The sequence below is a fragment of the Microcaecilia unicolor genome, chromosome 1 (genome assembly GCF_901765095.1).
Source record: "Microcaecilia unicolor chromosome 1, aMicUni1.1, whole genome shotgun sequence".
Taxonomy (NCBI): Eukaryota; Metazoa; Chordata; class Amphibia; order Gymnophiona; family Siphonopidae; genus Microcaecilia; species Microcaecilia unicolor.
The window spans coordinates 251,332,414-251,346,308 of NC_044031.1; the positions used below are offsets into that span (position 1 = coordinate 251,332,414).

General features: G+C 46.5%; 1 protein-coding gene across 1 annotated transcript in view; it reads left to right on the plus strand.

The window, feature by feature from the left end:
- The window catches only part of LOC115471783 (golgin subfamily A member 4-like), a 178,193-nt gene extending 164,512 nt beyond the window's left edge, over nucleotides 1-13,681 (plus strand). The window contains exon 14 of the mRNA XM_030205611.1: nucleotides 13,564-13,681. Within this exon, the coding sequence (XP_030061471.1) occupies nucleotides 13,564-13,593 (30 nt within the window). The 3' untranslated portion in view covers nucleotides 13,594-13,681. The remainder of the gene's footprint in view (nucleotides 1-13,563) is intronic.
- Nucleotides 13,682-13,895: the final 214 nt, after the last annotated feature.

A 13,895-nucleotide genomic window follows, 5' to 3' on the forward strand; every position in this document is an offset into this window, starting at 1 on the left:
AGATCCCTGTTCAGACACTTGGCCTTTCAGTCACACACACACAGAACAGAGAGATCCCCTCTTCAAATTCTTCAAAAATTAACCTGAAATCCTAAGAAGCTAGACTCTGCATGCAGCACAATACCAGAAAAACAGAAAGAAACGTGTTTCCTCCTATGCAGTGCAAAATAAAACAACAGATGTAAATTCTCAAATTAGAGATATTCCAAACACTAAAATGAAAATAAAATGATTTTTTCTATCTTTGTTGTCTGGTGACTTTGTTTTTCTGATCATGTTGGTCCAAGTCTCTGATTCTGCTGCTCTTTATCTGTTCTCTTAACTCAATTTCCAAGGTTTCCTTTCCATTTACTTCTTTCCTTTCCTCCTTTCTTCTTCATTTCTTGCCCTATATCCATAAGTTAAAGCTGGGTCCTCTGCAGACTTGATTGGAGGAATTATAGATCCAGTCTCTCACGATCCTACTTAAATTTACACTACCCAGATTGTGGTGGCCTTAAGTACAAATCTACCTATGCCTCCAACTTCACATTCATAGGCACACAACTGTGGAATGCTTTACCCAAATCAGTAAAATCTACCCAGAACTACTTAAATTTCAGAAAATTATTGAAGTCCGTCCTGTTCAAGAAGGCTTATTCTCCAGGTTCAACATAATTTTGATTAAATCCTAGTTTAACAAGATTCATGGACACTAATTATCTTTATTATCTTCTTCATATTGTTTAAATGATGTTTACTATCTTACTTTTACACCGTTTAATTGTGCCTTTCTGTACTGTAGCCTTCCTATAGATTTGTGTAAGCTACATTGAGCCTGCAACTAGCGGGAAAATGTGGGGTATAAGTGTATTAAATAAATAGAGTGGATCCAGCTTTTGCCTATTTTCCTCCATCCATGTGCAGTTTTCTCATCTGTTCCCTTTCTTTCATCTCTGTCAGTATGCATCTCCTTCCTCTCTCTTCCCTCTCCTCCATCCATATGCATCTCCTTTCTTTCCCCTCCCCTCCATCCATGTCCAGCAGTTTTCTTCTCCTCCCATCCGTCCATGTCCAGCATTTCTCCTCCCCTGCATCCATGTTCTTCTCAATTCCACTGTCTTCCCTTCCCGCCATCCATTTCCAGTAGTTCTCCTCTTTCCCTTCCCTCCCCTCCATTCATCCATTTCCAACAATTCTCTCTCCCCTGCCCTCCCCTCCATCCATCCATGCCCGTGATTCTCCTCTTTCCCCTGCCCCTCCCCTCCATGTCCAGTGATTCTCCTCTCTCTCCTGCCCTCCCCTCCCATCCATATCCAGTGTTTCTCCTTTCCGCCATATCCTCCTCGACCATCCATGTCCAGCGATTCGCCCCAGCCCCCACCTGCCCCCTTTTCAGCCCGTTCCAGCCTTAGCCCCCTTGTCAGCTGCTGCTAGTTCCAGTTCCAACCCCAGCCCCCCCCACCTGCCCGCCCTTTTCTCCCACGACAGCCCCCTTTTTGATCCTGCTGCCCTGTGTTTAAATTTGTTTTATTTTACCTCAAAGTGGTAGCGGCGGCAGCAGTGAAAGAAGTAGGCTCGACTTGAGCCTTTCCTTCCCTCACAGTGTCCCGCTCTCGTGGAAACAGGGAATTACATCATAGGAAGGCGGGACGCTGTGAGGGAAGGGAAGGCTCGAGGTGAGCCTACTTCTTTCACTGCTGCCGCCGCTGCCACTTTGACTTTGAGGTAAAATGAAAGATTTAAACGCATGGCAGCAGGAACAAAAAGGGGGCTGTCGCTGGAGCTGAGGGGAGAACAGGTGGGGACCGGGGGCTGGGGCTGGAACTGTGTGCCGCCAGTGGTGGTAAGCATGGCTTGTGGCACCCTCCAGAGGTCAGCACCCCCCTGCAATGTTTACCATGCTTACTGGGTTGTGCTGGCCCTGCCAGTGCTTCCACAAAAGGCTTCCAGAGTTGTGCCTTTGCAGTGTCCATTGCCTGGCCAGTTCCTGCTTCCAGCCCTATTTGTTCCACCTACTCCCTGGTTTCGACTCCGTTGGACCAGCCCCAAGGGCTGTCTTAATAGCCAACCTCTAAACAAACGCTGTTGTGTTCTAGCCAGCCTGCTAGGCACTGTTTAGTCCTACACTTCTGCCTGTCTGAGTCAGATCCTGCCTTTTCTAGCTTCCGGACTCTGCCAGTCGGTCCCATCCTCAACCGTCGACAGGGGCCTGTGTGGCACTTATGCTGCACATGTAGAGCCAACATCGTCACAGTCCAAGGGCTCACCTTCCCCAACCGTGACAGTTTACCAAAGCCATGAGTTCAGCTGACAAGCTGCCTTTTCAATTCCTCCAGGACCTAGCCCAGGTGGTCCAACAACAGGAGGCTCAGTTACAGCAACTGTTTGCGCAGCTGACAACGATGTGTACTGCAGCCCCAGTGGTGCCAAATCCTCCAGGGCCTGACTCCACCCATGCTTCAGCCTTGAGTCGTGGATCTGCTGGGCTTTGATGGAGACCCTAAGGACTGCCGGAATTTCATTAATCAGTGTTTGATGAACTTCGAATTGCAGCCTGCCAGCTTTCCAACTGACCGTATCAAAGTTGCCTTCATCATCTCTCTCCTTTCTGGGCATGTGCTGGCTTCGGCATCCCCTCTGTGGGAGCAGGATCATCCAATTATGTCCAGTCTGGAAGACTTCCTCATCCGTTTCCGGTAGGTGTTCGATGATCTGGGGCACTCCTCCTCAGTAGTGTCTGAGCTACTGCACCTCAAGCAAGAAGCACTGATCGTGGACCAGTATGCCGTGCGGTTACAGACCCTGGTTTCGGAACTTCACTGGAACCAAGTAGCCCAGGTGGCGGTGTTTTGGCAGGGTCTTACTGGGCACATTAAGGATGAGCTGGTGAGACGGGACCTGCCGCCCATTCTGGATGACCTCATATCCCTTTGCATTAGGATTGATGTCCATTTCCACGAGAGGGCCAAGGAACAGGATGATCAGGGACGGCCAATATGTTTGGCACCCTGGTTTTAAAAGTTGATACTACCACAGGCTCCCCCTCCCCCACTGTGTATACCCCGTTGGAGAAGGTTCTAATGTACCTGGAGTAAAAGCGACACTGCAGAACACGACCTCTGTTTATATTATGTAGACTCAGGACATTATGCCACTAGATATCCCAAGAAACTGGGTAACTACAAGGCCTAGGGTTGGTTGGGGAGGCACCTCTTAGGCCAACCTCGAACTACAGCAACCTCCCTCATCACTCTACCAGTCACCCTCAAGTGGAGACAAATGAATCCTTCTACAGGCATTCCTTGACTGAGGGGCCACTGGGAATTTTGTGGACAAGCGACTGACACATCAACATGGGATCCCTGTAAATCCCCTCCAGAGACCAGTTTGTATCTTGTCAATCTACGAAGATCCACTACCTGGATACCTGGCCACAATAACTAGCCCTATGTCTCTCCAAGTGGACCTTTTGCACCAGGAAGTTATAGAGTTCTACGTACTCCCTAAGTCAGTCAACCAGATCATTCTGGGACTTCTCTGGTTACAAAAACATTAACCCCCATGTTGACTGGCGCTCTGGGAACATTTTGACCTGGGGTCCAACCTCCTTTCCTTCCTGTCTCACTCCAGTGCACCCTCAGCCACCTTTGGCTAAAGCTGAGCCATGCCCACTTCCGGGTCTTCCCACAGTGTATAGTGCCTTTGTGGGTGTATTTTTCCAAGAAGCAAGCCGAGACCCTACCACCTCATCGAGAATACAACAGCCCTATTGACCTCTTACTAGGTAAGATGCTACCTAAAGGCAAGGTTATATGTTCTCTAGTCCGGAAACCAAAGCTATGAGGGCGTACATCAGGATAATTTATGACGGGGCTGTTTCTATCTCTCCACCTCTCCGGCAGGAGCAGCATTCTATTTTTGCAGGGAAGAAGGACGGATCCTTGTGGCCCATGTATAGATTATCATTGTTTGAACCTAATCACCATCAAGATTAAATACCCCTTGCAACTCATAGCAAAGGTGTTTGACCGCTTACAGGGGTCACCATTTTCATCAAACTGGACCTCCATATGGCCTATAATTTAATCTGTACCTGAGCTGGCAATGAGTGGAAAACAGCCTTTAACACACAGGATGGACATTACAAATATCTGGTAATGCCGTTTGGATTATGCAATGTCCCCGCTATTTCCAACACTTTATAAATGAGGTGTTCTGAGACCTCCTTTACTCCTGTATCTTGGTCTATCTAGATGACATCCTGGTGTTCTCTACCTCCCTGTCCGAGCATCGAATTCATGTCAAGATGGTGCTGCAGCGCCTACGGGAGAATGTCCTATGCACTAAGTTGGAGACATATTCCTTTAAGCAGATGGCCCTTCCATTTTTGGGGTATATAGTTTCTTCTTCCAGCCTTCAGATGGATCAGTACAAACCTACAACAGTCCAGGACTGGCCACAACCCACAGACCTTACGGTCCTTCATAGATTCCTGGGCTTTGCCAACTATTACCGGCAATTTATGTACAATTACTCCATCGTTACGGCACCGCTCACTTCCCTCATTATCAAAGGGGCAGACACCTGCAATTGGTCAACCAAAGCTCAGCTGGCATTTTCCAAACATAAGGAGGCCTTCCTTTTGGCTCCCATATTGCAACAACGTGACATATTGTGCCATAGGGGCTGGAGCCATCCTCTCGCAGGCCTCCCCCAGTGTGAGACTTTTGCCTTGTTCTTTTTTCTCTAGAAGTTCACCCTGGCCGAGCAGGAACTATACCATTTAGGATTGCGAACTTCTAGCCATCAGGTTAACCCTGGAGGAGTGGAGACACCTTTTGGAAGTGGCTGCGAACCTGTTCACCATCACCATTGACCATAAGAACTTGCTATATTTACAAGAAGCCAAAAAACTGAAGCCCTGTAAGGCCAGGTGTTCACTCTTCTTCTCCCGCTTTGATTTTTGTCCAGCAGAGAATGCCCGGTCTGATGCCCTTTCCTGGTCCTTCATCTCCACTGGCACCATTTCCGAGCATCAACCCATCATCGATCCAAGGAAGATTCTGGCTGTCTCTCAGATTACAGTGCCTCTGGGAGGATGCTGGTTCCAAGCGGCTAAAAAGGAAGATCTTGCAGTGGGGCGTATGACTCTAAATTGTCAGGGCATCCGGCAATAAAGAGGACACTCCGGCTGGTGGGACGTCATTTTTGGTGGCCTCAAATAGCTCAGGAAATGCAAGAATACGTCAACTCATGTGTCAGTTGTGCCATGGATACGCCAGTGCATGTGGGGGCTTGCTCCAGCCTCTTTCAGTTCCTGAGTGACCCTGGTCAGATATTGCCATGGATTTTATTATCAATCTTCCACCCTCTCAAGGGTATACTACCCTCTGGGTGGTGGTAGATCACTTCTCTAAGGTGGCACACTTTATTCCTCTGAACTCCCTTCCGTCGGCTGCCTCATTGGCCTAGCTCTTTATCAAGGAGATCTTTTGTCTCTGGACTGCCAGAATGCATAGTTCTCCTCTCGCTTCTGGCACAAACTATGTAAGAACTTTTGGCATCCACTTGGACTTCTCCTCAGCCTGTCACTCTGTCTAACGGTCAGACAGAGAGGATAAACCAGACACTAAAGAGCTTCCTCCAAGCCTACATTAATGAGCGCCAACATGTCTGGGCACCTCTACTTCCTTATGGGCTGAGTTCTCCTGTAATAACCATATTAGTACAGCGACCAGTTCTTCTCCCTTCTATGTGGTATATGGGCAGCATCCCCGGATTCCAATACCAATCTGCCTTTCCTTCTCCACTCAGATGTTTTGAGGGAATGGAAGCAGATAGGAAGAAAGTGAAGAGAGTACAAATGACAGCACCACTGGAAAGAGAGCAGAAGACAGACAAGAAAGCAGAAAAGAGAAACTGGGACTAACCAGCTTGGAAAAATAAAATGCACAGACAACAAAGATAGAAAAGAAAGTGTTTTGTTTTCAATTTTTCAGTTGGAATATGTGACCTTTAGGAAATCTGCATCATGGATGACTTTGTATTTTGTTGGAAATGCATTTCTTTTTTAATTTTTCCTGTGTTGTGGTGCATGCCTAGTTTGACTTCTTGAGCTCTCTTGTTCTGTATTTCATGAGGGTCTGTCTGTGTTTTTATGTATCATGGAGGTATGATATTCTGTTTGCATATAGTTTCTATGTAGAACTCTGTAGCCGTCCCACTTGTTCATTCTTACTAGTATTAGTGTAATTTGTGTCCTAGAATGTAATATTATAGTGTTGCCTATTTATAGGTAAGGTTCATGTTGTTTAAATCACAGGAATTAACGCTACTCTTGTAGGTTTGCTTCATGTATGTTAGGATTTTGTTTTCAGATTTTGCTTTATTTCACAGTGTGCCTGGTAGTAGTAGTAGTAGTAGTATTTATACCGCCTACATGCCCGAAAGCTGTCAAAACAGTGTAAATTCAGTAGAGGAGAGATTTATATTGCTCTTACTTTTTCTATGATAACTTTTATGGAGAAAGTATGCTAGTTATTATCTATCTGTTGTTGAGGGGGGGGGGGTGGATGCACAGCATATTTACATGTTATTCATAAGAACTGCTATACTGTATCAGACTAAAAGCCTGTGAGGGTCATGTATGACGTGTGTTACACATATGAGCATTGTCCGTCAGGTATGTTCCAACTGAGAAAATGTTGAGAACCACTGGTCTAGACCAATAGGTTGTGTACCAGTAAATGAAGGTACAGGTATTGAACTCTTCTATTGATACCAGTGGAATAAGGACTGGTACGGTCTGGAATCCTCCAGTATTTCTCCCCCTTCAGCAAGTGGTGTAGAGTGGCCTGGTGCAGCAGGTTTCCTTGGGGTAGGCCTGACTCCTTGGTGCCCAATCCATGTCCTACATCCATCGCAGTCAAGTCTTTTCTTTGACCAGTGTAAGTTCTGGGGTTTGGGCCACAGTCCTTACCCATAGTTGAGCCCAGAAGGATCTGATCCTCTGCAGTTCTATGTGTTAGTCCACAAGCTCTCATTCAGTGAGGTTTGCTGGTAGAGGTCCCCATGGGGACCCTGCCAGTCGGGGGGGGGGGGGGGGGGGGAAGGGGAAGGGAGTGAGTTCCTTTCTCACTCCCCTGACGTGCCCCTGTAAAGCCAAGACAAAAAAAAAAACAACAAGTTTCTTGTCAGTCTTTATTCCCAGTGGGATGAGTTTGGAATATGGGTCCACAGAAGCAGGAGGCTAGGTGGGCCTTTAGGAGCCGGCAGATGAGTAGTGCTACTGGCTCCTATTGCCCTGTTCATGGCGAGGCAGAAGTTCATTCAGTCTAAGTGGAGCCCGTGGAGCTCCCGAAAGGAGAATTAGGCACTGCCAAAGCCTCTCCTGGCCATATTATTTGTTCTCAAAGGTTATACTATTGTGCTGACGATATGAAGATCCTTTATGTAATTTATAAAGTGTTTTTAGAAGGATGATTTGGGATATTTATTTCCAACTAAAAAGAATACTGGTTTAACCCCTGAGGCAGGCGCATTTCCATGCTGAAACATGGCTCGTGTTGGGTCCATTTCATTAAAGATTGTACCATTGTTCCAGTCTTGTTGGTCCTTTTGTGCTGAATAGATTTTGGTCATTTCAAATTGCATCTGGCATGCCTCAGCAGGGGACCAGATCCTTATTTTTGGAGTCCCCATCCTTATCACAATGGGTCCCTGAGATCTGGGACCTTGGTCTGCAGCTCCAAGAGGCCTGGATGGCATAGCATAGGTTTGGAGATGGATCAGGCCTTAATTCCACCTGTACCTTCTCAGGACTTGTGGAGGCTGGATGAGAAGACATTCAGTGGCCCACTGCGAGAAGTTGCTCCAAAGGAGAAGCTTAGCTACCTTATTCAAGATAGGAGACAACACTTTGACCTTGTGTATTTCACGATAGCCTAGAAACTTGAGGTCTTCTGGAAGATGTCCAAGGTATTTCCACTTCATGGGGCCTTGTCCCAGATGGTTCTGGCCATGTGGGAACTCCCGGAGAATGTTTGCAGAGGCATGAAGCTCTTGGGCAGACTGTACCATTCAAGGAGCTGGTCAGATTGTTCTATCTCCCTAAGGTGGATGTTCTGGTCATGTTGGTGACCAATGAAACTACTATTCCTGTTAAAGGGGCCTCAGTGTTGAAGGATGCCCATGACAGAAAAAGGAAGCAGCTCCTTAAGCAGGCCCTTGCCTCCTTGGCAATGGGTAGCAGGCCAGTATGTGTAGAAAGCTATGAGGTGTGGGCCTTCCTATATCGAATTTGCTACCAAACACTGTAAACTTTGTTTTATCCTTATCCATTTTAAGTCTAAAAGTAGTTGCCCATCCTTCTATTATATTAATCACCTTACATGCAATAGGGACTACATTCGACAGGTGACCTTCAAAAGGATAAAAAAAACAGTTATATCATCTGCATACATTAAAATTCTAAAACCCAACCCAGACTGTAGGGAGAGATAGTGGCCTTCAAAAGGAATAAAAAAACAGTTATATCATCTGCATACATTAAAATTCTAAAACCCAACCCAGACTGTAGGGAGAGATAAGAGTGGACAGGTACTGAGGAACTGCAGAGTGAATATACTTGTAAGTCAATAAGAGGGGTTTTGAACAGTATGCAGAAACGGATAGGGAGCCAATGAGGTGACTTGAGGAGAGGGCAGGTTTGAATGGATTGAAGGGGAGAGAGATGGCTTAGTGGGAGACCTGTGAGAAGCAAGTTGGAGTAGTCTAAGCATGATGTGATAAGGGTCTAAGCATGGGTTGATAAGGGTTTTAGTAGTGTGCTCAGAAAGGAAGGGACAAATTTTGGTGTTATTATAGAGAACAAAACAACAGGTTTTAGCAGTCTATTGGATTTGTGTAGAGAACGAGAAAGAGGAATCAAAGATGATCCCAAGGTTAAAAGCTGATGAGACAGGGAGAATGAGAGTGTTATCCATAGAGATAAGAGAATACGGGAAGAGGAGAGGTGGGTTTAGGGGGAAAGATAAGAAGCTCAGTCTTGGCCATGTTTATTTTCAGATGGCGGTGAGACATCTAGGCAGCAATGTCAGACAGGCAGGCTGAGACTTGGGCATGGATTCCTGCTAAATTTTCTGGTATTTAGAGGTAGATTTTGGAGTCATCAGCATAAAGATGATACTGAAAACTATGGGAGGAGTTCAGAGCACCAAGGGAATAAGTATAGATGGAGAAAAGAAGAGGTCACAAGACAGAGCCTTGAGGTATACCAACTGATAGTGGGATAGAAGTGGAGGAGGATCCACCACAGTATACACTAAAAGTGCAATGGGAGAGATGATGATAAAACCAAGAAAGAATATAGCCTCAAAATCCAAGTGAGGACAGTGGTAATCAACAATGTCAAAAGCAGCAGATAGATCAAGAAGGATGTGGATAGAATAGAGACGTTTGGATCTGGCCAGGAACAGGTCATTGGTGATTTTAGCAAGGGCTATTTCAGTCGATTGTAGAGGGCAAAAGCCAGATTTAAGTGGATCATAGGCTGCGTCCAGTACCATCTGGGTATATGGACCTGGCCATCTCTTTATTGGCCAAAGCTCAGAAAGAGTATTCTTTATGTGGGGCCTGGAGGGCAAGCGGCACTGGAGCATCAGTCTCCTCTGCGGTTGACAGTGGCCCCCTGTGAGTTTCAGTGGGGGCCCCTCATGGGTACAAGTAGGCAGCAGGCTCTGTCTGCTTACCATGTGTGTTCTCTCGTCACATCTGTCCATTGGGTCCTGGAGATAGTGCAACAGTGGGTATACCCTGAAATTTTGTAAACTTTTTACAACACCTCCAGTCCACCCTACCCCCTCCCCTGCGCTTAAAAGTGAGGAAGTGGAGGTCATCCTACAGTGATTAATCAACCTGGGGGAATCAGGTTGAAGGCTTCACCTGGCTTGCTCTGGATTAGTGATTGCAGCTGGAGGCTTCCTAGTGTATCAGCTGCCTGGAGGCAAAGGCACTTAGCTTGGTGCTGCTGTAGTTCCCTTTCCTTGAGGAAAGCAGTCCAGGAAATGTGCAACAATACCACAGAAGTGTTATATCAACAATCAAGTGGGAAACCTGGAGTGTTACTGTCACGCTGGAAATTGCCTGGTTTTGCAGATGGGTGGAGTTGCATCTCTCGGCAATCTCAACAGTGCATGATGTAGTATACTTCCCAGGGTACTGAATGAACTCGAAACATGAAATTGTTATTATTTGTTACATTTGTATCCCACATTTTCCTTCCTATTTGTAGGCTCAATGTGGTTTACATTGTACCGCAGAGACGTTCGCCGTCTCTGGTAGAGAGACAAGTACAAAGAGGAGTTGTGGTCGAATAAGGTTCATGTGTTGTAGACACATTGGTGAATCATATAGAGGAAGAGTGATCTAGAGTTTGTAACAAGCTTTGGTTTCATTGTTGCTCATGTGCTAATATTAATGTGCGACCATTTAAAAAAATTGACCGCAGAAGCTCTTATCTTGCTGATCTGTTATTAGTGATTGTAACCTCTTGTTAAAATCATCCATAGTACCTGAAGATTGGAGGGTGGCCAATGTAGCGCTGGTTTTTAAAGAGGATTCCAGGGTGTGATCTGATAAGTTACAGACTGGTAAGCCTGACTTCAGTGCTGGGCAAAATAGTGGAAAGTATTACAAAGAATAAAATTACGGAACACATAAACAAACATGGTTTAATGGGACCGAGTCGGCATAGGTTCATCCAAGAGAAGTCTTACCTCACCAATTTGCTTCATTCTTTGAGGGTGTGAATAAACATGTGGATAAAGGTGAGCTGGTTGATGTAGTATATCTAGATTTTCAGAACGCTTTTTGACAAAGTTCCTCATGAGAGACTGCTAAGAAAGTAGGGTCATGGGATAGAGGCGATGTTCTGGTGTGGATTAGAAATCGGTTATCGGACAGAAAACAGAGGGTAGGGTTAAATGGTTATTTTCTTCATTGGAGGAATGTGAATAGTGGCGTGCCAGGATCTGTACTGATACCGGTGTTATTTAACATATTTATAAATGACTAGTAAAAAAGGCCCGTTTCTGACACAAATGGAATGGGCGCTAGCAAGGTTTTTCCTCGGAGTGTGTATGTTTGAGAGAGAGTGTGTGTGAGACAGTGTGGGGAGAGTGAATGTGCGGGTGTTTGTGTGTGACAGAGAGAGAGTGAGTGTGGGTGCGAGTGTGTCTGTGAGAGAGTGTGTGTGTGAGAATGAGAGTGTGTGCGAGTGCGTATGTGAGCCACAGTGAGTGTGAGAGAGTGTGTTTCACACAGATACAGTGGTGTGAGAGAGAGTGTGTGTGAGACCAGTGTGAGAGTATGTGTGCGATACACAGACTCTGTGAGATCGAGAGAGTATGAGATCGAGAGAGTGTTGAGAGTGACTGTGTGACACATAGAGAGTGAATGTGATATAGTGTGAGACATAGAGAGACAGTGTGTGAGAGTGAGAGAGAGAAAGACACTGACTGTGTGAGAGAGAGAGTGTGTGTGTGTGTGTGGCAGAGATACCTCCCCCCACCCTCTCTGGTCTCAGGACCCTCTTCCCCCCCTCTCCTTCTCAGGTCTCTGGACCCCCTCCCCCCCTTTCTGGTCTCAGGACCCCCTCCACCCCCTCTTTGGTCTCAGGACCCCCTCCACCCCCCCCCTCTCAGGACCCTCCCCCTCTCTGGTCTCAGAGGAGCGGCTGCAGAGCCGACAGCCAATGCCTGATGGCTACCTGCGGTGCCGCGTTTGCTTTTTAAAAACATTTCTGGTTGTTTAATTAGCTCTTTTTGTTTTTGTAGCGGCCGCTGCTGCTCAACAGGAGAAACAGCAGTGGCCAGAAATGGGAGCTGGCGCTGCATGTTTCGCGGGAGACTTGGCAGGTCTGTGTTGGGTGGGCGGGCCTGGAGGGGACGTGGCTGGGCCTGGGCCTGTCCGGGCCAGCCTGTGGCTACACCCTTGCAAGGGGGCCTGGTCCGGTGGCGGATGGAGGGAGGGAGCGGCGACCCTCGGGGGGGGGGGTGGAGGGGGGGAGCAGTGGCTGCGGCCGACCTCGGGGGGGGGGGAGAGGTGGCGACCTCGGGAGGGGCGTGGGGCCGAGGGCAGCAGGGGCGGGGCCCCGAGCCCCTGGGGGCGGCCTTGCCCCGGGCCCCGGCCCAGTCTCTCGGCGGCCCTGGGTGGAGATGTTGGTGCATGTGGAGGAAGGGCTGAAGCTGCTCCTGCAACGTTTCAATGTCTCACTGTGTTCGTAACCGTCTCCTGACGTCAGGCACGTAGGGTTCTACTGTGGGAAAGTGACGTCAGGAGGTTGTTACGAACGCAGCCAGAGACATTGGAATGTTGGAGGAGCAAATTATTATATTAGATCTGGAAATCGGAACGACAAATGAGGTGATTAAAATTGCAGATGACACAAACCTATTCAAAGTTGTTAAAACATATGCAGAGTGTGAAAAATTGCAGGAAGACCTTAGGAATTTGGAACACTGGGCATCCATATGCAGATGAAATTTATTGTGGACAAACGCAAGGTGATGCACATTGGAAAGAATAATCCAAATCATAGTTACCTGATACTAGGGTCCACCTTAGGAGTCAGCACACAAGAAAAAGATCTAGGTGTCATTGTACACAGTATGCTGGAACTCCTGGTTCCAGGAAAGTGAGAGCTGAATCTCTCAGCCTTCCAGCTCCTGCTGTCACTGGGGCTCCCCATGCTTCAATGTCATGACATTGCGATGGAATGTGAAGATCTTCAATCACAGGGAGGAATTCAGCTGAATGGGAATCGATGTGCTAGTGCAGCCCTGGCCACAACTGGAACCTCTCTGTGTTCCCACCCTGGCCCTTGATAAGTAGTGTCATTCGAAGAGGGGCCAAGCATCCATTTCTTGTGATCCTGGTAATTCTGCTTTGGCCTTGTTGCTCCTGGTACACAGATCTGATTCACCTGCTGGCAGGACCTCTGCTTCCTCTGCTATGCGGACAGCCTTATCTTCCCACTTTCAATAAGGTATTGCTTTTGTACATCCCATTGGTCTAGACTGGTCTAGAAGAATGAAAAGGAAGGTGAAATTTATTCATACCTGTTAATTTCCTTTCCACGAGTCCTACTAGATCAGTCCAGGGCCTGACCTGGAAGATTATGGCATTAGGAATTTCTTATGGGCTCTGCCTGCTCTCTCCCTGGAGTTCTTTTAGTACTATTTTTTTGAAACTCCTTAGGGAACCACTGCAGAATGTGCATATTAAAGTGGTGGTTTTGCCTTGTTCTGCTTTGGCATTAGCATACTGAAAAGTTTCAGACTGCATCTACTGTTACACTAGTGATGTCCCTGGAAGAGTTCAGTGTGTCTACCTCCATCTGTTTGTAGGGGTACACAACCCATTGGTGTGGAGTGGTCTAGCAGGCTCAAGGAAAAGAAATTAACAGGTATGAATAAATTTCACATTAACTTTCAGAAGCTAAAATAAGATTGAAAATATTCTTTCATGATGCCTCAGAAGTATTAAAACTACAACTTCTAATTCTTCTCTCTTTTTCTACAGGCAAAGCCCAAGAGGTGGAGGCTGAGTTAATGCAAACACATCAAATAGAGACAAACCAGTTACATCGAATTATTACAGAAAAAGATGATGATCTAAAGAGAACAGTTAAAAAATACGAAGAAATCTTAGAGGTATTGTAGTTGATCCTTAAGATAAAGTTTCTTGTATATTCTAGTTTTATTTTTTTTTGTAAATATCTTTATTTGGGTTCTCAATAATACAACACAATTAGCAAAGTTTTACAGCAGAAACTAAGTATAACACAGATACAACTACAGATACAACTGGCATTACTCCTCACCATTATGGTCCGCCGTGTCATCAATGTCATA